Source organism: Buteo buteo, chromosome 12 (genome assembly GCF_964188355.1).
Source record: "Buteo buteo chromosome 12, bButBut1.hap1.1, whole genome shotgun sequence".
NCBI lineage: Eukaryota > Metazoa > Chordata > Aves > Accipitriformes > Accipitridae > Buteo > Buteo buteo.
The window spans coordinates 14,299,333-14,327,147 of NC_134182.1; the positions used below are offsets into that span (position 1 = coordinate 14,299,333).

Consider the following 27,815-nt stretch of genomic DNA (forward strand, 5'->3'; position numbering starts at 1 on the left):
CATATGCATAGTTGAAGTAAAAGAAGTCTTTTTCTGCATTCTCTGCACGTATTGTGTATCTCTGTTTCATAGAGCTAGGGTAGAAGTTATTCCAAAAATGAAGGTGCTAAAAATATCTAGGCTTCAGAACTGAAATAGCATCCACATACTGCAGATTTTTTTTCCTCTAGGTATATGTCCTTCTTATCAAGAAATGTTAATAAGACTCCTGTACACAACTGCATTACAAATAAAACAGTAGCACACATCTTTTTTATAATATTTTAATTTTTAACAGCATATACACAGACATCTGGTTAATGATCATTGGAAGACATGGCACAGCACTACCCCAGTTCTCAGATTTATACAAAATGCTGAACCAAAAGGAATCTAGAAGACTTTTCCTCTCTTCTTTACTTTCATAAATTAAATACACAACATGCCCCTTCTGGAAAATGCACACCACATTTCCAACATTTAGTCATAATGAAAACCAGAAGGCCACAGTCTGGCTGCTCTGGAGTGTGTGCGCGCTGTGGAGAGAAAGAATAAGGACCATTTCCTCTGTTTTCATGTCTTTTGTGAAGGAGCTGAAGTCTCTGCAAAATGGTGGGGTCGATAGGCTGCAGGCTCCACGTCCTGAGGTCCAGCCCTGTCAGCCCTGCGACTGCGTGGGGTCTCAGCTGGTGTTTCAGCTCTGATGGACATCAGGGCCAGGGGGGAAGAAAACACAGGGAAAAAACCCAGCTTTGGTATATGAGCAAAGTCTGATTATAAAAGCTCCAGGTTGGAGGAGTAGGAAGCGTCCCTCTCACCTCAGCTGCCTCTTAACGCCAGCATCCTCAGGTGCATGTTTTGGCCCGAGAGCCGAGGGCTCCGGAGGCAATGGGCATGATGGAGACAGCACCAGCAGAGACCTGGGGGGGTCTCACCATAGCCGAGTGGTGTGGGGGCACCCAGAGGACTGCAGAGGGGAGCCCCGGTGCTCGCTGCCAACCTCCCATCTCCCCAGGTGCCTGGGGACCCCCTGCTGCCACCACCACCTCCACCGCCACGGGCAACAACGGGAACGGGGACCTCCTGCCCGCCGCACAACTCAGCCACCCATGAAATGGTGGGGAAGTGGCAGCTATGGTCCACAGAGGTCTTTTAAAATCTTTTTTAAAAATTGGATAGGAATATAACATACTCTTAGCTAATATACCTAAGAGTCAGCTGAAGGCACTGGAGCCAGCCAAATCCTTTTCTCCCTCTGTAAATACATATGATTTCCCTCTGTCTGTGCACGGCACTGCTGGATAAGAACAGCCACAAACTGTACTGAAATGTACTTTCCAAACAGTAATCAAATTTGCTTAATTTATATTCACATCCTTTTTGGACCCTCTTTCTCAAAACATCCTGCTAAAAGCATCTCTTTTTGAGGCTCCTCACCTTGAAACAGCAAATGTTGTAGAAATTCATAAAGAGACTATGTGGGGGGTTGTAATTGCAGATTTGCAGAGACTAAGGGGTAGGCTGAGACAAAACGGTGTCCCAGGCAGGTATTGCTGGGTCAGGAGCCAGGTGTCGGGCTGGCACTGCTAAAAAGGTACCACCAGGGGCTGGTACTCAGGCGTCCCTCTGTCTCTGGGGGTCTGCTTATGCCAAAGTCCAGCTCCTACACCTGCAGTCAACTGAAAACATGGGATGACTGCACGGGAAAGGAAGAGAGGCTGAGCCGAGCATAAATAACCAACTCTGTTGCCTCTCAGGGAGACTAACAGCCCTTTCAGGCTACGAGTAACACTAACATTAAAGACTGTGACTGGCAAGAGAGGTATTTCGTGGTGAGGGAAGGATTTGTTACCTCCTCCACATAACAAGTGGAAAACTGTAAAGAGTGGAGAGCACTAAATTTCATATGCAATCTGCTTGAGGAACAGTTTGGAGACATGGAAAGTCAAAGGTAATGTACTGTTGACAAGCAGAGCACAGGAAAAGGAAAACACTCCATCGTGCTAAACACATTACACCGCTCTCCAAGGGCTCGCAGGAGAGAACACTGAATTCTCCAAAGGATGCCAGCGTGGAAGCGAGCAGGACTGAAGCTTATTTTCTAGGAACTCATCAAATCCAAACATTAGACTTAAAAACAATAGTAAAGGGACAGTTTAAAAGACCACTGAAATAAAAAAATAATTCCAAGAATTGTACCAAATGAATCATGAAACAGAAATTAATGGTGTGACTGGTGCATCCAGATCAAAAATCCAGATCACATTGTTTAAATAATAACTGTGGTTATTTTGCTAGCATAGAAATAGTTCTTGCAAAATATGTTCTTCATAGATAGTTAGAACAATCCATACAATCACAGTCTGTGAGGAAAATGAGAACTACATTGTAAGTACAAATAAACACATAGCTTTGGTTGGACACTATGTGCTGCTGAAATATGCTTAGATTTGCATGTACCAGAGGTGGATCCAGGTTCTCGTGATTTTTAATGCTACTTGATGTTGACTGGCGCAGCAGATCTGATGGTGTTCCCATCTATTTGCTCATTCAGAGCAAGCACAAGGGATCTATTGTTCAGCTACGCTTTCTGCGGAGGATCAGGAATAAAGATCATGTTGCTGCCAGGGTGGCTGTTGCAGGGAATCCATTGATGTGATTAAGGCATTTCAATGGCAAAGGAGGAAGAGGGATTTTTATCTAACCATTATCTTCCCAGCTTTCTCTGCCAGGTAACATTTTTGTATGTCAGGTAGCACTATCTGTTTGTCTCTTTGTAGCTGTATAGCACTTTTTTCATCACAGATAGACCTGCCTTAATATGAGATTAAGGATAATAGCTATAATTAGGAGGATTTGGAAGACATCTATATTTAAAAGGAAATGTTGGGAATGGGAGCTTTAGGAAAATGTTAAATATATAAGGTATGGCCAAGCAAAAAGCTGTTATTACATCTAGACAGAGGATTTTGTCATGAGAAATGCTTATAGACATTTCGTACTTACGGCTTCACTACAAAGGGAGGATATGGTGCAGTAACAGAGTGTGTGAATTTATAGAGCACCAATTATCCAGCGCTAGCTTCCTGCCCAGAAACCCCTAATGCATAATGGATGTGAGCTACCTTATTCCATTTTTTAAAGTAGAAGTGGTAGCTTTCCTATGAATACATAAATCCAAGACTTTGTCTTCCATGACAGAGTGATGGCGGGGGGAGGGAAGAGGCAGTTTGCAGAGAAATGCCTGTTACTAAACTGTCATCTCACCCTACATCCTAGATGTAAACAAGGCATCTGGAGTGCTGACAGCAGGTACTGAGGAGGGTTCAGTATGATACTACGTACTTGTACTTGACCCCTTGTATGTTGTCCAGCAGCAGATGCACAGTGCTCTAGCTCCATTTTATTTTTCAAAATGAGGCAACTAATGTGCAATACAAAGAGCCCAATTCTTCATCTCTAGTGTTAGAAAGGCATATTTTTACTGTGTGCTTCATTTCTCTTGCATAACCTTTGTGGACGCAGAGCACTGAAGATATACTGGAAGGGCGAAAGAAGTAAGGTTAGCCATCAGTAGGTATTGTGCTGGCCTGTTCTTGTCTTAAAAAAAAAGACAGCAAAACCAGTTGGTGCCTTCATGGATATTTTATGGTGTTATAACAACCCCAGTAGCACTAGTTTCCTTGTTGTAGAAACCGTCCTTGGTGCAGTGAAGAGAAAGGACCAGGTAATGTGAACTATTAGGAACACAGAGCTCTAGGATATTAAAGAGGACAGTTTTATTCAGAGTAGTAAAACTCCCAAACTCTTTAATTCAATGTAGAATTAGCCCAGCAATAGCTTTCAGCAGAGTCATATATGTGTCTTCTTTATGCCACTTCTTGCTCTAATTCAACACTATTCCAAATAAAAAATTGCCCCGTTAAAACCATACTCTACATGGTTTAAAACTCTATCTTAAATTCTGACTGATAGTGCTTGGTGAGAAATAAATTCCTCTTTTGAAAGAAGATAGGAAAAATTGATTTGACAGCCAACACAGAAAGAGGAGCACTCTTCTTCCCAGAATAATACCACCAAAAGGACTGTAAGAACTATGTGGATATTAATAAAAACAAACAGGCACTGGAAATTTATACCCAATATTTATTTGTGAGTTCAGTCATGATCCCTTAAAAGGAAGGAATGAAGAATAAGAAACTTTAAGTTTCCCATGGTATTGTTTTAATCCTGTACTGCATATCCCACCAACTCCAGGTAAAGCTGTAAGGGGAAATAGGAGTTTGGAAGTTTAAAGACAGTGAAGGAATGTCTTCTACCAAGTCACTTATGCAAACAGTGAAAGGGCATAGGCTAAGTCATGGTGGTTTCCCAGTACAGGTAAACACCTAGAGAAATAAATTAAGCTAACACAGATTAGGAGGTAGATGTTAAAATCTTTTCCTGACTTTTTTTTTTTTTTGCGTGTTCACAACACTCTGTGCCTGAAATCTGAAACTCCATCCGTATTTACCAGCCTCAGATTCAGATCATCTTGACAACTGATGGCCATCTCAGCATTGCCCTGGCAGATTCAGGAAAATTAAAAAAAAAAAAAAAAAAAAAAAAGGAGAAAAAGAGGCAGGGCTGATTTTAAACAGTGAAAGTAAAAAATAATTTCATTAAGACATACAGTGTCCTAGGAAGTTTTTCTTAACTATTTCTCTCTTCTGTAGGCAAGCAAACATAGCTGTACAGACTTTGAAATCTCTTTTAAACATTAATGAGGAAGTATTAGTCATTACATATACAGAAATATAATTATATAAATTGGATTGAATACCTGGTGGAAGGTTATCTTTGCAATCATCGGCATTAACACTGAAATAAAATTCAAGTTTTGTCATTGACTTCAGAGAAATCAGGATTTCATCCTTAATTCTATTTTTCAAGTGAAATTATAGGGCCTAATGCAAAACCTTCTGAAGCTAACAACAAAAGACTGCAGTTGATGTCGGTGGTTTTAGTGGCAGTAGGTGGCAATTTAACAATGTGTAAACGTATAAAATATGCAAGGATATTTCCCAAATCTTCTAGAATGCCTGTTTCAAATTCTGTACAGTATATTGATTAATCAGACACATATCAGTAAGTGTGGGTGAAATGAAAGGAGTGTTTTAAAGTTTGAGCCTACTGCTGTTGGAGTAAGTGAAGGTTTGTCTCTCATTTTTATTGGAAGCAGTCCTAGTCCTTTCCAGAGCAGCAAAGCAGAGCAGATCATGAAGTGAATCGGCAACACATTATTGCTAATGCAGGTTTTTTTCATGAGAATAATTTTTGTGTGCCTAGTGTCTGCTAGACACAGCCCTTGCTTCTTTTTTATGTAGCTTATTGCAGAATCTCCTTATCTCTGAAATTATTATTGATAAAGAATATTAAGCCACATTTCATTAAACACTCAACTGATAGTTTTAATTGGTTCAAGGAAGGTTGGAAAAGCACGTTCATGGGTGGAGGGTGTGGTAACAGATTTGGTATCTTTGCTGTTCTTGCTCTTGCTATGCAAATTTGTCCTTCTTTCCAAAGAGGTGAAGAAGAGCCACATGTATTTATTCCAAAGAAGTTCCAGACTGAAGGGCTACACTCAGCAGCCAGCCTGTAGTCCTTTCTCACACTGGATGTCCCTGACTTCCCTGGGAGTCCCTCGGGCAAGGCCATGCGCAGAGGATGGTGTCCGTATCAATCACGGCCAATTCTTCCTCATAAGGAGGTGCTGGTGTGGTGCAACTGATAAATAACAGGTGGTTAGCGCAAAGGAATGCAGGCACATAGGGTTAAAACATTGGGATTTTGCCTGCAGCTGTCCACAATAAATATGCGCAAGTTCATTTTTTGCTTAGTTATGGATTCATCCACCTGTTTTCCTGAGAGTGCCAGACATTTTGTACTCTAATTATTACCAGGTCCTACCCAAAGTCCATTTAAGTTAACACAAAAGAAGTTGTCAGTGATCTCAGGGAACTGGGATCAAGCCATATGGAGCAGTTTCACTAGCATATTTATATTACAGGTTCTCAGTTTTGACCTTACAAGAGCAAGGCCTAGAGAAAAAAACATTCATTCTTTGTGCAAAGGACTTACAGATTCTGTGCTGCTCTTATTTCCAGGTAGTTTTTAAAAAGAAACCTGTGCTCCTGCTGAATTATTCCAATAGATACCTTCGCAGAAGCACAAAGCCAACGGAGGGCTCAGAGCTGCGGCCCCAGTCAGCGGAGATGGATGTTGCTCTGCTGATGGCTCCCACCTCACTTCAGACTTCAGACCTCCCCAGGTCAGCTTTCACACTCTCTCCAGACCTGCTTCAGCCGCAGAGCAACATTGCCGGTAAAGCAGATGAAGCGCTGCTGCCACAGAAAAGAGCCCATTTCCTCCTTCGGACCACCACTCTGCTCCCCACTGACACTTCTGATGCTTGTCACTTTCTACCTGTTCCCTTCGACTGTTATCTTACCAGTTTGTGTCTGACGATTTTACCTCTATTGCCTTTGCACTCAAGTAAGGCCATAGGGTATCCTACAGGCATAGTTAATCAGTGAATCCACAGGCAGGATCACAGCCCTCAGAAATATAACCTTATCAGGAAAATATCTATAATCTGTGAATGCTCCAGAAAACTTTACATACAGGGGTCAAGATTGACCAAACAAAGAACAAACCAAAAAACAACAACAACAAAAGAATGCCTAGAGGTAAGTTCCCATGGGCATAATTCAACAACTCTGCAGATAACCAGATGTACGAAGTATCTAGCATTACCAGTTCCCAGTGAGTTTCAGGATCCATTTTATAAATCTGGAACTGCATCACATAATATACTACGTATCACTTAATAATACATTTAATGACGTAAGCCATCATATCAAGCAACCCGGCCTTCTCTAAACTCCATTTTCCCTCTTAGTGAAACAATCGGTGAAGCAATTTCTTGAACTTGACACTGCGTGACTCAGGATCATTAAATCTCATTCTTTATTTTATAATAAAACTTCTAGTTAATCAACATCAGCCTTATCTCTTTTTATTACTGTCTGGTATTTACATTGAAGGTGTTGGCTAGTCTCGAAACTGAGGTGGTAGAAATGTGGTTTGCATTTAAAAAATGAACCCATGTTCACTGACACCTCTCTGCACAACTATTTTCTGGTGTGAGTCTCGTGGGATGGAGATTCTTGTCAGCCAGGTTTCGGGAGGTTCATGGATATGATTAGGTGACAGTGTCCCACATGGCTAGTGCACACAAAGCAATATGAAATCAGTCTTCCAGTCTTGGCAAGTAAATGGAAGAAGAGCTGGCCTAGACCTTTTTCTTTAATATGTCTTTAGTTGTTATTTAAATTTCTTCGTTCCTACTTTATACTTACATTAGCAGACTAAGCAAAAATTTTACGGGTAGTTTTCCTCTCTGCAATATTGTAATTTGCATTAGCTGTTAGTGTAGACCTACTTATGTCACCCATCAGTAGCAGTCAATGATTTGGAGCCGGGAAAAAGAAAAATCAGGAAGATTATTTCCCCAAATCAGTTTGCTTTTTAAAGGCTGGAACAGAAAGTTTGAAATATCTACTCCTAATATCACATTGGTGAGTCAAGATGCATTTGCTTGCTGCTGAACACTTTTCATGCGGTACTCTCATGACTATTTGAGTAAGAAGAGCAACAGGGCCCCTCTGATCCCACACGGGATGGGAATCCCTCTGTGGGGTCCAGACGTGGAGAAGCAGAGCTGCTTGCTCAGGGTGCCCCAGGAGAGGCTGAGGAGAGCTTAGCTCTTTGTGGTCCAGGTTAGTGCCTACCCAGCCGATCCATGCCCTCTCTTGCTAGGTGTTGTGCAATCAAATCTAAGATCAGATCTATTCCCTTGATAGATGTATTTTTCAAAAATAGAAATTGCACTATGATTATTTCAGCATTGAAACACCATGCAGTGTTCTCTGATTCTGAAAATTGCTGCAGCTCTGTGGATGTCTAATGATTTACTCACCCTTTTTTTGAGACAGACATCAACATTTTAGAGAAGACTATAAAGCCTTTATTATAGATTTTTATTGCAATATATTGTATTAAAATACAATGTATATCATATAATACACATTGCATTAAAATACAATAGTCAATACATTATTATATATCTAGCATATCATTATTCTTGTCATAAACTATTAATATTGTAAAATCAATGATGGAATTAGAAGACTTTTCTGAAGTCCTGAAAATATGAAAACTGATTACAAGAGAATTTCAGGTATCAGTTAAAAGCAGTTTCCATATCCCCTGATGTGAAGAAAGCTCAAAAACCTGAGCTGAATGCAAACTGAACAGACCGAAAGAGAAGAAAAATACACGTATTTGTTAAAGCCTTCTGTAAGCTGATTTGGTTCTGCAAGTAAAAACCTGGTAAAAGTTAATTAGACACCTGATTAAAATTAGTAAAAATTGCTACCAAGCAAAACTGAAATAAATCTTTGCACAAGTATGGAGGCTGTTATTGAACTCTGGGCCTGAATGCCTTCCAGCCTTCTCTGGTATGGCCGAGAAATTTTAAGAGCCACATTTTCCTTTTAAACTAATATTCAAAAGAAAAAATAAAACAAGACTTCCAGAAAAGAATCTCCTGGGAGTTGAATAATGCTTTTCACTGGAGTTTGCTACAGCAAGTTAGACTGTACTCACTACTGCTGAGAATTAAAGAGGTAATTAGCAGAAAACCAGGGAGAGATGCCTAACCTGTAGTGAACCTGTACAGCTCCAATGCAACCCACAAAGACTGCCCAGGCAAGATGAAGACAGAGTTAAGACTTTGCTTTGTATTTTCCTTTGATATACAAATACATGTGTACAAGAGTAAAGCTACGTTTTTAGTAAAATCATATAGCTATAATACCTGATGCAAAATCACACTTGGCTTTAGAGGCCTGGCCTGCACCATAAACCTTATGTATGAGAAGTTAATAATTGATTTGGCTCTGTATTCAAGACAAAGCCTTATTTCTCAGAAGCATCAGCATTTGCTGTAAAGGGACTTGAAGTTTATGGGAAAAACATGCATGGCAGAAGCATGCTGTTTTTACCATAAGTGATCTCCTTCAGGAAAAAAGTTCTGCAAAGAAATATCCCCTGAACTTAATAAAAATATAAAGTGCTTATTCCTTGTAAGCCTGAACTTTTTCTGGTGAGATTATCCCATGCAATAAATTTGGCAAGAATTACCCCTTAAAAAATTAACTGGTCTTACTAAGCACCACTAATAATGTATTTTAAATCTAAGACATATATGCAAAAAGAGATTAACTTAGCAAAAGAATTCTGAATTTTGCAGCAAATGATCTTCCTTGCAGATGAGCATCCAGAATAATTTCAGTGTAAGTGGACATCAATAACAGAAGACTTCATGGGCACTAAGCAAGAATTTTTCTTTGTTTTTCATAATACTTCTTGGGTAATGAACTTAAGAGCCTGGAATAGAATAAACTACATAGTACTAATGCTAGGAAAACTACTTTGGTTTTATCTAGTTAATGGTAGTAACATTGCTGCAAGTGTGGATGCTGGTCTTTTAATGATAAGAAAAAGTATCTTTGGAATACTTTAATAATTTAAGTGTTCTTCAATTAGTGTCTTCAAAGAGCTCAAATTAATTTAATAAATTGGGGTAAATCTATTTTAACAGTGAAAATCTTGATGGTCTGTTTTAGCACTGTGTTTGATATTTCTGGGTGTCCTGAGACATTATGAAAAGATTTTAATATTCAGAATCTAAAGAAGTAAATAATTATAATTCTGCTAGCAGATGAATCCACTATTCACTGGTGCTGATTCTTCATCATTTTGCATCTGGTGTAGTCATTTACAGATGTGCAGAGTTAGTGCAAAACATTACAAAATTAGAATCAGATTGTTCAAAATCCCTTTATGAAGGTGCACGAAATGTAAGGCAGGAAACTGGAAAGTCATTCCCAGTGTCTTGTGGATCTCCTACTGTTACTGGACTGGATTCTAGTTTTATTCAAGTAAATTCTTCAGATCTGATCCTTTTTACCGTTAACTCACAGTCAAAGATGAGATTTATGGACCTGAACTCATGTGTTCAGCCATGCACAATGTGGTTTCTTTGAAGAAAAGGTAATCAGCAGTAAACAGGGGCAGACCCTCAATTAGTCTCCATGGGGGTTTTTTTAGGCGTTTGCTAAAATTCATATAGCAAGAGCCTGCTCTGTGCATTTTGCTGGACAGAATATGCACAAAAATATTTTCAAACTAAATGCAGCTGGTTCTAACCCTCTGATAATTCAATATACATGCATCCCTAGCTTTAACATGAACCAAGTCATCTGTAAAATCTTAGTTACATTAGAAGACACAAATCTAGTTTTTGACCAGACCCAAGCCAATCAATACGACTTTCTTTCTTTGATCTTTGTATTTTCTGGAATAATGGCAAGAAACTAAACAAAAGTCACCACAAAATCAATCCAAGCCATAATGCAGTCTTAAAACTAGTAGGCGCTCTTTTTGATGAGGGGCTTCGTTGCTGGTAGAGTTTCTCTGCTCGCCACATACATTCCAGTGGTGATTCAAATTTTTCTGCCGAAATGAACTTAGAGGATAAACTGTACTTGCAATCATTTAGCAAGCAGTAGGAATACTAAAAAGGAAACATGAATTTTATCTTAAAAGGCATATATGGCCCTCCTTGCTTTTTTCAGATGAAATCCAGACCAAATTTGTTTAAATAACCAGTATAGACAATACAGGAACTGAAAGCAGGAAGAATGCTGAGAAAAAATAAAATGCAGCCAAGTCCAAGTACACCAAAAGCATTTTATTCATATTGTGTGTTCACATTACATTCAAATTGTGCTTATTCCATACTCTCACATTCCAGTTATAATGTGGTTTCATTAATATTTACAGATAACAGTTTGTATTTAAAAAAAACCCCAAGGTTGGTTTATTAAAAGGAAATGAGTTCGCATGACAAATGCCATTTTTTTGTGAAAGTCCCTTTATGCATCATGTAGTTTTCCTCCATTTGTGAGATGCATATTCTTGAATCAGGATTTTTACTATCCTACATCTATTTAAGTGAGAGCTAGTTGAGTAGGAATGGGCATAAAGGACTGCTGCTAGAGTAGGGTGGTATTTTGATTTTGCTTGGTGCAGTTGTCCTCGCGATGGACAGATGAGCAGAGTGAGAAACTGGTACCTGCCCACCAACTCCTCCACTTTCCTTGGGAAAAGACAGTAGCACTCGAAATGCCCTTGAGTAATTTTTTTGGCTACATACAAAAATGATTCCAATACAACTCTTCACTTGCTGCCTGAAGTACACAGCATGTTTTCAGCAGTATTCCTTCTACAAACCTAAACCCATAAGGCATAGAAAACAAGAAAACGATGACTACCGACTCCAGGTCTGTTAAAGAAAGGCTGCTCCATTCCTCCCACTATCAGACATAATTAATAAGTTCTCCTCCATGTTTTTTTCTCAGTTGCCGCAGTCTTGTATTTTTCTTCCCATTTTATTCATGTTTACTACTTTTAATCTACATTTTTTTTGCAGTCCTCAAGATCAGTTACTCTTTTCTACTGATGTGGAACCAGCTAGAATAATTTAAAAGCCTGTCCAAATGCCTGTCATCACAATCAAACTTTTACTGTTTCATTTACCCGAAACCCTTATAAGTCTAAGTAGCAATATTTTCTTTTGGACTACTAACTAAGGTCTACTAGTGCCTGATGGTGCTTTTTGCCTTTTCCACTTAGCTGTTATCTTTACAGTCTCCTCATAAACCAGTGGACTGGTTGCTCAACCACTTCTTTCATGTTGGTAAAAGATTTGGGCAGACTCCATCCTTTCATCTACTCTACTGGTGTGGTATGCCCTGGAAGAATGGGTGGAAATGGTCTTAGCCAGGTATATGGTCAGTACAGATAACCCCTCTGGTACTCCCAGCTCTGAATGACGCTGGAAGGCTGACATAGCTGGGGAGGGACGTGACAAAAAAACATTCAGTGCAGATCTCCTAGACTTCAGAACATTACCTGAAGCACAAACTATAGTAGCAATCATATTGAAATAAGAAAAATAAGATAAACAGATCAGTTCCCCCTTTCGTATGCTGCCACCTGTCCTCTCCCAGCAAGGTTCTGGTTTGACAGTCTTTGTAGAAAGAATATTTAAATCAGATTTTGATCTCCATAAATTGTAACAGCTGGAACAGCAAGATATAAACCAGCTCACAATGGTTTTCCATATGAAGAAATGCTGGAGACATCTCTAACTCCTTTGAATTGGCAGAGAAAAATAGTATGTATAGCCAATATAGTCTGTCTGGTACATCTTTTATTCAGAGAGAAAATGTCATTCATTATCATGCATACTTCAACCAAGGCATGCAGAGATACAGAAAGACAAAGGAAACCTTTAAAAGGCTTACATAGGAACAGGAAGAGCACTGTAACTTTGAAGTCACTAGGAGACCATAAGAAATTTTCTTGTTTAAATCTGAAACAAGGAACCTTCAGAAAATCACTATCAGTTGTGAATGGGGACTGGAACAGGCAGTCAACCCAGCAGGGCCGTTTGAGCCAAAAAAAATCCTATATCCCACAGTAGAAAAGAACATGGTGAAAGAATTAGCAGAGTAACGAGAAAAATCATTTAGAAATATATGGCTCTGAAGAGGACTGGGTTGCCTGATTCGAAATGTGGTAAAGGAATCTACCGAGCATGAGACATCTGTATAGCCAGCATATAATGTGCAGGAAGAGTAAGAAAAAACTTCACATAAGAATGTCTGTAAAAACAATGGAAGTGGGGAGCTTGCTCAAAAAAAAAAAAAAGAGAGACACTATTCATAATGTCACAGGAATGGTTAACTTAAGACATTTTTGCTAAATTTGACTCTGTACTGTCCCAATGCACTTGCTTTCCTCAGCTATGAAGCCCTAAAGGAAACTTGCCCCTCTCACAGTTCAAGCTTTATTTCCTTAAAACATATTATACCTCTGCAGAGGTGGAGCTGCAGAACCTAATGTCAATGCCCTGAACTTCCTGTGGAAATCTTAACCTCCAGGGGCTGCTGTTTAAAGGATGAATTCATGAGCACCTGGATATTAAATGAAACTTTTTGTCTTTAATGCCTGTCTCACAACTTCAGCAATATTAGGTTTTGAATGATATTTTTCTTTCTCTTTTGAAAAGCATTGCCTTTGCCTGTGACTCCATTTATTTATCACATGATGCTCAGGCAGCAATTTTCTCCTATCTTGTCTCCCGTCTAATACATTCTCTGCATCCAGCAGTAAACCCTGGGAGCTGTGGCCCTGACGTGTGAAGGATTTTGTCTGAGAAGCATGCTTTAGAACGAGAAATGTTCCTATTCACCACTATTATATTTAAAACAAAATAAAAAGATCGAGTTGCTCTGGGCACTCACCTTTGCCTTCAGCGCGATTTCTCAAGCATTATAAACCACATAAAAGGACAAAGGATACTTCAGTGCCAGGCCAGAGAGACTTGGGCCAAGAAATACCTTGCCAGGATGAAGATCACAGATACTGAGATCACATGCCTAAAAGAAAAGGGCATTTCAACTGTCTTATATTTTCATGACCAACTAGAAGAGAAGTTAGCCAAGAAATGATTCAAAGCCTACCCACCAAAGCGAGGAAGGCAAACCCCAGACCTGGATGCACGCTGTCTCTCTTGCTGCCATCTGCTGTTTTCCTGTGGAAGCATGGAAAATTTCAAATACTATACCATGATTCTTCCCTCTACCTACTGCATTAAGCCCACCTACAATTTGGCATAATTTCATGGACCATGTGAGGAGGTATCATTCATGCCAATTTGTTCACTCCGTGGTTCCAGAAAACACCAACTCCTTAATTTGCAGAATTACTGACAGTAGCTGCTCTTACTGAAGATGCCGCGCTTAGATCAGCTTTGCTCGTAAGCGCCTGCAAGAAAACCAACCTGTGGAAAGGCTAACGCTAGCTGCACACCTGAAATGCTCTGCAGAAGCTGCTCCGTTACCCTTCGGGAGCAGAAGGGCACCGGGATGCACTGAGGGGCACCGCTCAGAACTGAGGAGCTGCAAAAGTTGTTGTGCATATTACTATGGTCTGACAAGAAACTCTTCACGGATGCTGCATGAAAATTGTTCCTGTGCTTAATAAGAAGAGTGTGTGCCAGAAAGCTTTTGGAAGTCATTTTTTATGTGTCTTTGTTTGGCAAGTGCCTGGTAAATTTTGCTCATTATCTTTAAAAGGAAAACCTGAAGTAGTTCGTCCTGCTATTATTGAATGACTTGCTTTCTCTGAGATATGGGCCATCCTGTGACAGAGGCATCTCAATCCTGTGATGTTTTTCTCTTGACGTGAAGGGGCATTGATATTGTGTAGGAGCGTACCACTTTTTTTCAATTTTTAAATGCAGTCATATACGCAAAATTAAAGGGAGGCCTTTCATTTTCCCAATTCTTTATTTAAGACCTATAATTTACTAATTTGATCTGAGAAATTTTCCTTTAATTTTGCTGCCTATTTCAGGGGGGGCGGGTGGGTTGAAAAGAATTCCCATTTGGGGCAAAGGAAAAAGGTTGTTCACTTCTGCTGAAAAGCAAAGAAAGCAGATTTAATAGGGGAAATAATGTATTCATTCTGGTATATTATATACTTTCTATGAGTAAATTTTAATTGGACGACTTGCATAAATGGAATGTAAATGTGTCTACAGCACAGCATGGGTCTGGTGCTTTAAAAGCCCAAGTTCCACTCCTGATGTCATTAATTAGGAACTATAATTTGTAAATGTAGGGTAGGTAAAGGAAATTAAAACAAATGTGCTTTATTAACTAATCCTTCAGGCACAGGTAAATCTATTTGAAAGTGAGTTCATTCACCCCAGCAACACACTGCATGCCTAAGACGGCCTTATTATGAATAAGTCAATAATTTACTGCCTTTGACTACAGCAAATCTAACTCCCCTGGTTACATCTGTTAGGGACCCACATCCAGGAATCGTGGCGCAAGACAAGTTTGAAGCTTCGTCTTTGAGTCTTTACAGATTCGGTCCAAAGAAAGATCAACTAACACTGCCCCCATTACACAATCTGCCTAAATTACTTTGAAGGCCTTCTCAAAGCAGGAGATACTCAGCTGAGACATATGTTTTGATCACCATTAAGAAACCAAGATTAGAATTTTTATTTTCTTGATTGACAGTGATGGTCCCGACATTATTAATTCACAAAGATGCAATCACATATGTCTTTAGACTTTGCAAGTGATACACAATTTCTGTATGACCCATCCTGCAAATGCAGTAACAGTATAAGTGTGTCCAAGAGCCTGGCAGAAGCCTCCTTCCTAGATTTACATTTTCTCATGGAGTAGTAAAGTAAATGTCTGCTACTGCAGACATGGAAGATACCAATGCTTAAAAGCTCAGTTGTGCACTGCTGGTATACAGAGAGCAGCCTTGCCCTTAATCCAGGTTATCTCTATATAGATACTATTGCAGGATTATTTTTTAATGGGAATAGAGTTTCCACTTTCCAGGCTATTTCAGTTTAGCCTAGGCTGACCTGTTTTTGGTCTTCATTCTCCAGCCTATGGTCTTACATTAACATCCTTGTTTGTGTTCTCAGTCTGTAAAACGGAGGATGATCCCTGTGCTGCTCACTGAATTTGGGTGCTAACATTATCCTTTCTAAAAGAAAACATTGCACACCTGCCCTGCTAGCTAATAACCAGGCAATAGGATGGTTGTCACAGCTTAAAAATGTAGAAATGGAAATGGGAAAGAATCCCAAACTCCCAGAGGGGAAAAGGCCAAACATAAGAGAGAAATTTATTGCTGAGTATGGCATAGCTGAAAGACAATAAAAGATTCCTTAAACTGGGCATAACAACAGGACAAAAGAAAAACAAAACCTCCTAAGGCACGTCTGTTCACTTTTATTAGGGGGTCAGCTGCAGACTGCTAGCCTGCTTTAAAATCAACACTTCACAGCAAGAAACTATACAGTAATGTATCACTTCTCTGCAGGCACTTCCTTCCACTGACAAATGGTTCAAGCGGGGTAATAGCTTAAACAGAATTGCACAGAGGGGTGAGTGAACGGCACTGATGAAGGATCTATACGAGTGTATTTATTTACAGATACAGACACATACACACAGGCTATTGTGTGGACCAGCTTCTTATTGTGGGTAATGATCTGTATAAAATGCAAAGCTACGGGAGATGTTTTAACAATTGGGGAAAAAAATACAAATTCCGCATGTGATGCTAATTTATTCTGTCCCCAAGGGGGATCTCCATAAACTCGTCGGTCTGAAAATCAGCTCCTCTTCCACCAGTTTTAACACTTACTAGTTAGCACCCCTAGTTAACATTGCTAACCTGCTAGCTTTATCTTTTCCCAATTTTTCTAAGTAAGGAGAACAGAAAAGGGGTTGCTCCGAAGCTCATCATAGTGCTCCCAAGTACAAGCTGAAGCACATTTTTTCCTGAGGCAGAGAATAAACTGCACCCTAATGTAAATGGCTGATACAAAGCCAATGCACCAATTTATGCCTCAACTAAATCCTTGACTTAGCACTTATGTAAGACATTAGACTTTTATAGGGCTTGGACCAAGGTATGAATTTCATGAGGAGCTCACTAATTTGAGAAAACAACTGAGTGTGCTCTTTGGTATGACAAACCAGACCACTTATCCATTGGGGAGAGATGAAGGAAGATAAGATTCTATTTTTCAAGCTTTCTGAAATGTTTTTCAGATTTCCTCATTTAATATAACCTGGATACAAACACAGTTTCAGAATAAAATTTTTAACCTGCTCTCTAGTTAAAATGCTAAGCCTTTCCCCTCACGAGAAATGAAAGTATTGTGCACACAGGGTTTCAACTATCTCTGCTCAAATTCTGCCAATTTTCGAATGCTTAGGAATCACACTGAATCTGCTCATTCCCCACCAGGGCTGGTGAATGAATTAGCACTAGAGCTCTGCTATTTTTCTCTTACTCAGTAGGCACATTTCTAGGAGACTGCCATTTTCTAAATACATTAATATAATGGATGTGAAATTTAGCTTAAGCTAACAGGGTTTTGTAGATTCTACACTTGAACCAAAATGCGCATTTAATGAGGACTCCAGGAAATGATGTAGTTCTTGCCAAAGTTTCACTAATGGCGTGGAATTGCAATTTTGGAATAATCAATACAAAGCAGCAAACTGTAAGCTTGCTTTTTCAGGCAGTGGGTGCTCTGCACTTCCTCAAAATAAAACCATCTCTATTGAGTCTCCATTCTCCTCACAAATCATTAGTATCTTTAAAAAATATTCTTTTTTGTCCTGACTGTCAGTAAACTGTATTTATCCTATTAAATGAAGACATTTCTGAACATTTGGGAACAACTTTGCAAACTGTGATCAAAATCTATTTGCAATAAACTGAAAAACCAAATGTGCAGAAGTAAATTAAAGGTCAACTATATACAGCTGCAAAAGTCAACCCTGACCCTTTATGAGTTTTTATGTTTATCAACGATGAAGTAGTAGCCATTATAGAAACAAGACCATGATCCATCCTACTACAAAAAAAGTCCAGCTAACCAGAGTTTAGCCACTTGAAACCTTTTGGCAAACTTTGATATTTTTGTTCTGGAAGACAATTTCTGTTCCTACTTTATACAAAAATGGAGGAAGACCAGGAGACGCTTCGGTACGCCTTAACCTCAGACCTCTAGGAATAATTTACAAAAACTGAGTGAAGCAGGTATACAGCAACATGAAGAAGAGTGGCTTCTAATACATATTATACAGTAGCAGCTAGGCGTCTTTACCAAAATTAATGAGGATAGACGCGGCAGTTAACAAATTCAGCCCCATTTTAAAAACCCTATGTCATATTTTAGTTAAACACATAATTAAAAGCTTTAATGGAAGCTCTCTAGTTCTCCTCAAGGCTCTGGCAAGAATCCTAGTGCCTTCCAGCCCATTCAGCGTTACAGGTGCTGATTCATTCCCTTGGGTAATTTAGAGGGACTGAACCTTAGGCTGCTTCTGTGGGGAGGCAAAATCCCAGCCCAGAAAGAAAAACTCCAGAGACTCTGTTGGAGGTAAGAGGAGTAGTCTCTATAAATCAGGAAGGAGTAATTTAATCTTCCTCTAGGTCAGGCATCAATTTTTTTCCCTTACGTCAGTGACCCCTGGGAACTTCTTAAAACTCAAGCCTCACTTGGGAGAATTTAACAATATCCCATGCCTTACAGCAAGCCAACAAAGTTGTTCCTCTTCAAAACAGGGCACTGTAAATAACCCCACATATCTGTGAAGGAACATCATCTCAAAGGAGCACCAGGAGTGATCCTACACTAATTACACCACCACCACCACCAGCTGCGGGGCACAGCTGGCTACAAACAGCATCACCTCTTCCCCCCTTCCCAGGTCTGCAGGTGGGAGCAGGGGAGAGGCAGGACCAGGCCTGGGGCTCCCTGGCTGCGCCTTGCCATGCATCCAGGCTCTCGCCACTCACCCTGGAGAGGTGCACCAGAAAAAATGCAGGAAGGAGAAGATTTCCTTCAGATGTTTCCACTTTGCTCCAGGAAACTCGACACCAGTTTAAGTAACAGGAGACCAGTACTGTGGGAAGCAGATTCCTCTTTCTAATGGGCAAGATGAAGTGGCTCACAGGTTCAGACTCCCAACTTTGCATACAAGAATCTCAGCAAATTTCATTTTCAGTTGCTAATAATTTTTGTTTCCTCAGTGGAAAAATGTTTAAATATGATTTACATTCAAGCCATCAAAGTTATAAACAATTCCCAGGCTGAATGTTGCCAAACTATGTCAATTAAAACAAAATGAAACCTAACAAAAGTATTCTTGCAAGAAGTACCGTTCAAACACCTGTAGTCCAAGGAAAATGTGCCAGAGAAATGAAACAATGGGGGAAAAATAGCTTATTTCCTTCAAGGGCTGGGCAGAAATCTCTGGAATGTGTGTAGCCTCTACTGTGTATTTCAGGGTGACCCTTTTCTGTGATTCATAATTTCCTTCTAGTAAGAGGCAGACTCCACGGGTATGCCCGGGCCCTCGGCTAGGGCACCTCAGTGTTGCCTGAAGTCTGTAACACCAAAAAGATTTACTGCAGCTGAGGCACCAGCTCACTGCTCACCAGCTACCCTGAGAAGCGTAGCTCAGGCTTTGCCTACCCCAGCATCGGTCCAGCCGCCTCCTGCACCAGTGGCACTTGCAAAGGGTCAGGCTGCACTGCAGAGGGAGGGAAGGCTGCAGACAAGAATTTGGATTTCCTAAATTGTGAATCCGTCAAACTGATGTAAAAGTCCTGCTCTGTGGTACTGCAGTTTTCTTTCTGTATTTACCACCTATACATGCAATAAAGCACTGGATGTTTAGCTGATTTGAAAGTTGAGGTGAGATATTCTAAGTTTAGTCCAATTCTGACTAATGTAATCTTTCTTTAGCATCAAAACATAAACTAAAAGGAGACAATCACTGAACTTGTTAAAACTTTGTAACAACTCTGGTTCTTGGTTTTGAATCATTGTCAACTAAGGAACAGAAGTTAAACCCCTTAAAGCACCATACAACTTCTCCCTCCTCCAAGTTAAGGACTAGGTACTATACCAGAGGTAAGAGAGCACCTTGTCCTTAGGGTTTGCACCTGGAACAGTTATATTGTTTATCAGTCTGCAGGCAATATTAAGCAATTTGCCAGTACCTGTCTGAAACCTACATAAACAAAAGTCTTTTTTGCTTTGTGTTATTCTCCTCAGCAGCCAAGTAAAACTGTTAAAGATGATATACATATGCCCAATATGTATTTACTGCAGATTTTTTTGCTAAAGCTTTGCTTCTGTATTGTCTATACCACAATTACCTGTTGTGTACACCATAAACAAATAAATTAACACTCCAATCAAAACCCCACCTAAATTTAGGTAGCATTCAGAACTTGGCTTAGACTGAAGAAGTCAACATAAGAATTTAAAAGCTGGAGTTTGCCATATTTTAAGTCCTGCATAGTTTTTCCTCTTCAGAAATTCTCAATTAACAAGTCACACAGAAGCAAACTTCCTTGCTTTTTAAATTCTTTAGGTTTTGTTCGTTTCCTTAACTCTGCAATGATAGAGCTTTATTTTTAAAATCTTGGAACCAAAGTTTGAGGTCTCAACAGTAGTTGAGTACCATACTCATCTCGAGTTTAAGATGAGTATGGAGAACTAGCTTTCTTTGCAGCTCTCTAACTTTTTATGTACTTTTGTGCAAGCTCTGCAGGACCCAGATAATCAAAGGTATTAATTCATGCTCCTAACCAATTTCAGTAGGAATTAAACATCTAGATAAGGATCCCTGCTGTCCTCTTCACCTCTGTGCCTCAGTTTCCAGTCTATAAAATAGAGGCAAGGCTTCTTTACTCACAAATCTAAGGATGTTTGCAGTAACTCACTGGTGTGTCTGAAGGATGGTCCTGCTGAGAGCTCCAGGCAGCAGCAGAGCATGCTTTTTGTTTGGTTGGGTTTTTTTTTGCTTGTTTAACAGCAAAAGAGCACACCGAAGCACACAAATCCCACCTGAAGAATTTACATAAGGCTCTGTCTCAGGGGGAAAGGGCCCTTTTCTGAAGGAAACTGTCCACAGGTTCTGAATTCCCAGGGCATTTTTCCTAGCATGGGGAGATTTTTCTCTCCATACTGCCGATGCTTTAAGCATCTTGCAAACCTGGCCTAAGGCAAGTAATAAATGGGAGGTGAGGGTATGGAACTGGAGCTATAGCGCCTTGTTCTTCTTGCTTTTGTTTGTAAAATGAAGCATTTTAAAGGGAATTTTTACTGGGCTGGACTGACTGCAGCACCCACTTACCATAACTTAAAGACCATGGAAGTAGTCTATATAGAGCCATTCTACAGCAACAGAGCCCATGAGGAGGTAGGAAGTCTAATACCTGCTAGTAATTAAGACCAGAACTTGGTGGCTAATGATGTCCCATTTATAGCAGATCGATTGAAAGGCAACTCTTTCAACAAGACTATGGGATGTATGAAGATGGATTATTTATGTAGTTTGCAGGCAGCCACACTCAAATTCATTGCTGCGGCAGCTGTTCAGTAAAATTTGCTGGAAAATCTAGTGGAGACCAGGTTTTGATGAGAAATTTCAAGGCGTTTTCCTCTAATGTGGGCAAGCATAAACTTCTCGGGTTTGTTTTCTGTTGCCGATCAGCAAGATAAGCACGCTTTTGCCTGAGTGGGTGGAAGGTGCTGGGGAAATGGGGGCTGCTACCATCAGGTCCGTGCTGCTCTCCAGCACCACGTTTCTCCCCGGTCCTGTTCAACAACATGCACAGACGGTCATTACAGGACATGGCTGCAAATGCCAGGGACGTGCTCGCGAGGCAATCGTCCATTTCTCTGTACGACCGCAGAGCTGTCACTCGCGTGCAATAAAGGAAAACACTCAGAGCAAACCAGGATGTTGCAATGGGTACGGAGCTTTTCCTGACCAAGGAGAAAGCCATGCATCACACAACTTGATGATGTTGCTTAACGTACGAAACGCTCTTGGCTAAGAGATGAGACGGTGCGCAGCATGGCTGACTTGAATTTCTGGTTCTCCTTTCTATTTTCCCTTGCCATCGAGCACATGGCTGGAAGTTACAGGAGACAGCGGGGAGCGTGGCTGGCTGGAAGCGGCGGGAGAGGTCGCCTATAGGCAGCTGTAAGAAACATAAGGTTACAGAAGTGACAGTTCCTCTGGCTTGACACGCAGCGAGGGTAAACTTCCCCAAACTAGTCTGAACGAGCCTTCTTAGACTAGTCTTAAGGAAATCGCTGTTTGGACTGCTGGGATCACTATATTATAACCGCCCAGCGAACGCTCCCACAAAGCGCCCGACAGCATCAGCTTCCGAGCCTAAACCGAGACGTTTCTCCTAAACGGCTCACCCGGACAAGGTGTGCCGCCGAAGACCCCCCCCCGCCCGCAAGCTGCGGTCAGCGCCCGCCGCCTCCCCCTCCTGCCGGCCGCCCCTCGCGGCCCGCGCTCCCAGCCGGAGCGCTCGCGGCGGCGGGGCGCGCGAGGCGGGCGGCAGCCGCGGGCGGAGGCGGCTCGCGCCTGCCCGCCGGCGGGAGCTCGGGGCCGGGGCCGGGGCCGGGGCCGGGGCCGACCCGCCCGCAGGGGAAGCGGCGGCTGCCAGGGCGGGCGGAGTCGGAAGCACGACAGCACGGGGCGCTGGGGCGGCGCTGGCGGCGGCGGGAGGAGCTCGGCCCTAGCTGCCGTGCTGGGGTCGCGGCGCAGGGACGGAGCTGGGCAGCGCCGCCGCCGGCCCCGCAGCAGCTAGCAGCAGCTAGCAGGAGGAGGAGGAGGAGGAGGAGGAGGAGCCGCCGGAGCCGCCTCCCGCCGCCGCCGAGCGCGGGGAGCCGCCGGAGCCGCTGCCCCGGGCGGCTCATGAGCGCCGGGCTGCGGCGCCGCCGCTGCCTGCCGCCGCTCCGCGGGTGAATGAACCTGTCCCGGCCGGCGACGGCGGCTTCGCCTCGGGCTGCGGTACCGGCCTCCCCCCCCCCAAAATGGACGGTTTCGCCGGGAGTTTGGGTGAGCGGCGGCGGGAAGCGTGAGGGAGAGGGCGGGACGGGACGGGACGGGACGGGAGGGACGGGGCAAGCGTGCCGGCAGCCGCTGGCCAGCCCGCGGGGCCGAGGGCGCGCACCTGCGGCCGGTGGGGGGTGCCGGTCCCGCCGCCGGCTGGGGCTGGGCTGCGCGGGGCCGGGCGGGCGGCGAGCACCGGCCCGGCGGCGGCGGCGGCCGGGGGCGACGCGGTGCCGGCCGGGCCGGTGCAAACACCGCCCGTGCCGCGGCGGACGGGGAGGGGAGGGGATGTCAGCGCGAAATCTGGTCAGCTTCAAACCATCTGTTGCGAGAGCTCCGGCTGCACTTGCCTCCTTTGTTCTTCCCTCGCCGTGGGCTTGCGCTTCCCCGGAGTTAGTTGCTTGGGTTTGGGCTGTTGGTGTTTTCTTGTTTGGTTGGGTTTGGTTTGGGTTTTTTTTTTGTGTGTGTGTGTGTTGTTTTGTTTTTTTTTCAATATTATTATTTTATTTTTCGTCCCTCCCTTTTGCTCCGCGGGTGGGAGAGACTCCCGGGCGGGCGGGCGCAGCGGGCCTGGGTGTCGTCGCAGCGAGAGCCCCGGGAAGCGCCGCTGCCCCGGGAGGCCGTGGGCCAGCTCGCCCCGTGGCCCAGCTCGCCCCGTGGCCTGGCGCAGCTCGGCCCCGCCGTGCTCGCTCGCGCCCCTTAAAAGTTGGGAGCGGTGGCCGTGACCGCGGCGATGTCAGTCGGGGGCGGGGGAGTCGGCGCCTTCCCGGTGGCCGCGCATCCCTCCGTTTGCCCGAGGAGTCCTCCCGGCTCCCCGGGCGTCGGGTTCCTCCGCCTGGAGCTGTGGTGTGAGCGAAAACATGTACTGTTTTCACCGTTCATTTATCCAGATGTTCCCAGAAAACCGATAGGCTGCGTTCTCTTCGGTTTTGTTAAGGCTGTGGCAAACTGTCATTGGTTTCTTCAAGGAAAAATACTTCACCAGCTCACTTTCCGAATGATTCGGAGGACAGATTGCATGCCATATGAAGTCGTCCTGATTAAAAGTGTGAAGTGAAAATATATCTGAGCGTAAGAATTATAAAGTCTGCACGTCGCTATGCATTTGCCGCAAATTATAAGCGTAATGTAGGTCTGACCGTTCACTTCGTGGTGACGTTACGTGCGGTGCCTACCTGCCGCTCTCTTGTGCGCCTTCTGTTTGCTTTCGGGGCTGCTGCATCCGTGGCAGGCATTTCGTGATCAAACTCGCTCCATCTTTTGTAGAAGAATAAATCTGTGCCTCTAAAAATTAGATTAATTTATTTTTATAGAACTCCTGAGAAATATGTAATAATAGTGAATAGTTCTCAATTTTCTGGAAAAATTGACTCATTTAAATACTTCTGAGTGTGATCCTAACCTTTCAGGTTTTTGAAATGTCAACTCCAGCATTTTGGGCACCTGTCCAAACCAAACTGGTGCACCGTAATTAACAGTACGCTTTGGGAGTTTGGCTCTTTGCCTGATATACTCTCCTTGCTCAAGTAACTTCTGTGGTCATTTTATATCTGACGATCAAAAAGTGACACACGGAGGAATTGTATGGGTTCTGTTCCCGGTTTTCAGAGGGAAGATTATGCCTGTGGGTGACATATGCAAATGTGCCACTTTTAATATTTATGAACCTCTTTACCCAGCAGTGGAACTGATCACCATATCAAAGGGCACCGATACTGCTTTTAACTCATGGAGTGTTGGCCCTGCTGAGGTCGATATTTAGAAATAACTGTTTTCTCTTGGAAGTGGGGAAAAAAACAGTTATTTTGAAATAATAAAGCATCATTTTCCTGCGCGGAGGTTGCTTGCTGAGTAATGGCGCGGGCTGGTTGGGTGGCCCAGCATCTTGCGCTGGAGCAGTGGTGATGGGCTCTTCAGAGCATCCCGCTTGCCATATTAAGGGAGGCTCCATCTGGACCTTTAATTTGTTTCCCTGTTTGGTCAGGAAGATGCTGTGATTTTATTAGAATTTAATGAGGATTAAGCTCAGCTCAACCTTTTAAACTGTGTATCACGATATTCACTGTTAGTTATGGCAAGCACTGATGCACAGTGGTTTTCTGGACTTGGGCTGAGGAGAGGGCATTCCCAGAATCTCCAGCTTTGAAGTATGAACTTTATGTGACTTTTTTCAGGTTTTCAGGTTTGAATCATGCTGCTTAGTCCTCTTCTGTATTTATAATCACTTGTTGGTTCTAGCTGCTAACAAGCATGTAGCATTCACAAAGACGTGTGAATTGTTCTGAGATTTTTCTTTTAAACATCTCTAATTAAAATCTAATGGCTTGAATTTAATTAGCTGTCTGCTAAATGTCTCTTAGGAAGGCCATAAATTAATGTAATTTAGAATGAAATGTAAAAATCAATTAAAATTATTGTTGGCAAAACTGTGCTATCTATGTATGTGCGTGCTCAACCAGTCAAGCGAGCTCATTAGAGAGCAAGTTGTCCTTTTAATACCTCCTGTCATTATCTGGAAGGCAAAATGTTATTACAGATTGTGCCCTCCAGCACAGGCAGAAATACCTTCTTACATGTCTCTTGCAGTTGAAAATACTTTACGCAGCTGTTTTCTTTTGGCTTCCACATTGAAATTTTTATGAGAATAAATGATGAAAGAAACCATTTTATATGTAATTTAGAAAATTGTTTTGATTATTGGTTTAGTAAATGCTTATGTAGCAGTACTTAAGAGTATACAATTACTGTATACAGTAAAAAAAAAAGTATTATGAGCTAACTTGCACAGCTGAAATGGTATTGATTTACTCTTTTGATAAAACACTGAGTTATTTCACGTTTGCTGGGACTTCAGTACCTTCTGAATATCACCAGTAGCAAAGCGGTTATTGAATCCCATTTATTGTCTCAGGTAGGACAGTCGTACCTTACATTTGAGCATTTCCAACATGATGGTTGTCAGAGGGCTCAATGGATTTTGGCCATCTGTTTTTTCAGATGCATCCCTCGAAGTGAAAGAATGTGCTTCTGAACGGGAACAAGAAGTCCAGAAACTTGGACCGAGTGCCTGGGCTCCTGCCTTGCGCCCTTGCCGAGACAGGAGCACAGCATGGGTGTCTGGCTCTGGCTCTGCCAAGTTCTCTCCCGTCTTAGGGTCCTGATCAAAACAACCTGAAGATGGCATCTTCAGGGAAAAGAAAGCACTGTTAATTCCACCAAAAGAATCAAGCAGAGAGTTCTACCAAAAAAAAAAAAAAAAAAAAAAAAAAAGGCAAACAAACCAGAAAGTTGATGTGGGAGATAGTACAGCCAAGCCTGTTGGCAAGGCTTGTCGTGCTTTACCCCCCCCTTCGTGCTGCACTGCTGCCCTGTATCTCTTCCACCCTCACGCTGGTGCCTGTGAGCCCGCGGTGAACTGATTCAGAGATGCCCATCAGAGGGCTGCAGGACTGTAGAAGGCAGACAGTTTTGCCAACAGTAATTCTGATTTTCACATATCATCGTGGATGATGTTCATTTACAGCCTTTCTGCTCGCCCCAGCTGTTTTGGCAGGTTTTTGCCCAGACTGGCTTGTTGGAGGGTAGGAGAAGCGTGACAGGTGGTAAGAGCCCTCAGCCGAGGGTAGGTGGGACGTGGTGGCACTTGTGTACGGTTGGCAGCTCTCAGGTTGGCTCTGCTCTGTTTTGAACCTACTGCAGTGTGGAGGGTGATGCCTTTCTTGGGCGTAAAATGCAACTTTCTGGTGCAGCTAATGTCCACCTTCAGCTGAAAGGTGTCTCAGAGTGCTGTCTTAATATGAAGCATTGGTCACCCTGTCAGCTTCTCTGCGGCACCTCTTAAGAGGTTCATTTATCTTCCTTTCTGTAAGGTTAATTGGCTAAGGTATGAGATCTACTAGATCTAGGCTTGTGAAGAGTAAGCCCTGACTGGCTGCCTGGGGCTGGTGAGGGGTGCTTGTTGGTGGACAGTTTTCCATTGTTTTTAGCTGTTGCATTGTTTTCCCTTCTGAGAAAGCTTCTGCTAATTGAGCGCTGTAACAATAACTCATTGTAAACAAAGATATGGCAGCATTCATCATGTTATGTTAAAAAAATGACTACAGCTGTTTCCAAGTTTGTCACCAACTTATGGTATGGTATGATAACAACATGGTATAAAGTGTTTCAGTAGGACTCTCTCCAGCGATGAGGTCTGTGGCAGAATAGTAACTCGTAAAAATAAGAAGTCTCGACTTCTGAATTCTAACTGTGGTTTTTGTGCAGCTGTGCAGGATGCCCTGAAGCTTAGAAGTAGTCTTTACTGAAAAATTCTCTATGATTGAAAGTATTTTCACAGAGAAATTAAAGTCAATCTTCTCTTGAAGTCTCAGGCAAGCAGAATAATTTAGGATCTTTTTTTAAAGAACAGAGTAGTTGAGCTTATGCATTTTTTTCAGACACATAGAAGGCAAAGGAGAGCTGTCATGACTAAGTGGACACCAACGTTTTGCTCTGCTGTTGTTATTGGAGAGAGAGCTGGAGAAATAAGAGATTATTTTTTTCTTTTTATGTAGGATCTACTATTGTTCTGTCACTGTATATGTACTGCTACCAACTGCAGTATATGTGCTAACTACTCACTGGAGGGGTGGCATGTAGGTCAGTTCCTCATTTTTTTTCCCATTTCTTTTACTGGGTATCATATAAAAGTTGTTGGAAAACATTCCTGTTTCATAGGTGTGTCAAGTCTGCTTCGGGTAGCTACTGAGGCAGTGTTACGAGTAGGTGCTCTCCTCTGCATTGGAAGAGTCAACAGTGTCTGCTGATCCCGTGGCTTTGCTAAAACCCAGTAAGTCTTCTTCTCTAAAGCCCCCAGTGGTGTGCAGGCAGGTGTGCTAGAGGGGTCAGGAGAGCTCAAGCAGAGAGGATCTTGTGGTCACCAGTGCTCTGAGCCTGGGGAGTGCGTGTGCATCATGATTCATCTCTAGCTGGGTTCAGTACCAAGAAAAATGAGCGTGTGGAATGACTAGCTACAGCAAGCTGGGGTATTTGTCATTTATTTGGGCTAGAATATGAAGTTTTATGGTTGCCCGTCTAGACTGCAAAAGTGGCTGTGGTGCAGCAGTGCAGTTGCTCATAGCGACAGCGAGTTCAGCTTAATTCACCGGGCTCTGTTCGTGGGATTGCTGT

At 42.5% G+C, this 27,815-nt stretch overlaps 1 protein-coding gene and 1 long non-coding RNA gene across 2 annotated transcripts in view; one reads left to right on the top strand and one right to left on the bottom strand.

Annotated features, from left to right (window-relative positions):
* Positions 1 to 12,647: 12,647 nt before the first annotated feature.
* LOC142037578 (uncharacterized) lies at positions 12,648 to 13,723 on the bottom strand. The gene is made up of 3 exons (XR_012652410.1): positions 13,681 to 13,723; positions 13,516 to 13,592; positions 12,648 to 12,714 (listed from the first exon to the last, which is right to left on the bottom strand). It is a non-coding gene; the product is annotated as an uncharacterized LOC142037578 (long non-coding RNA).
* An 8,633-nt stretch (positions 13,724 to 22,356) lies between these two features.
* The window catches only part of EML4 (EMAP like 4), a 168,795-nt gene continuing 163,336 nt past the window's right edge, over positions 22,357 to 27,815 (top strand). The window contains exon 1 of the mRNA XM_075042793.1: positions 22,357 to 22,652. Within this exon, the coding sequence (XP_074898894.1) occupies positions 22,628 to 22,652 (25 nt within the window). The 5' untranslated portion in view covers positions 22,357 to 22,627. The remainder of the gene's footprint in view (positions 22,653 to 27,815) is intronic.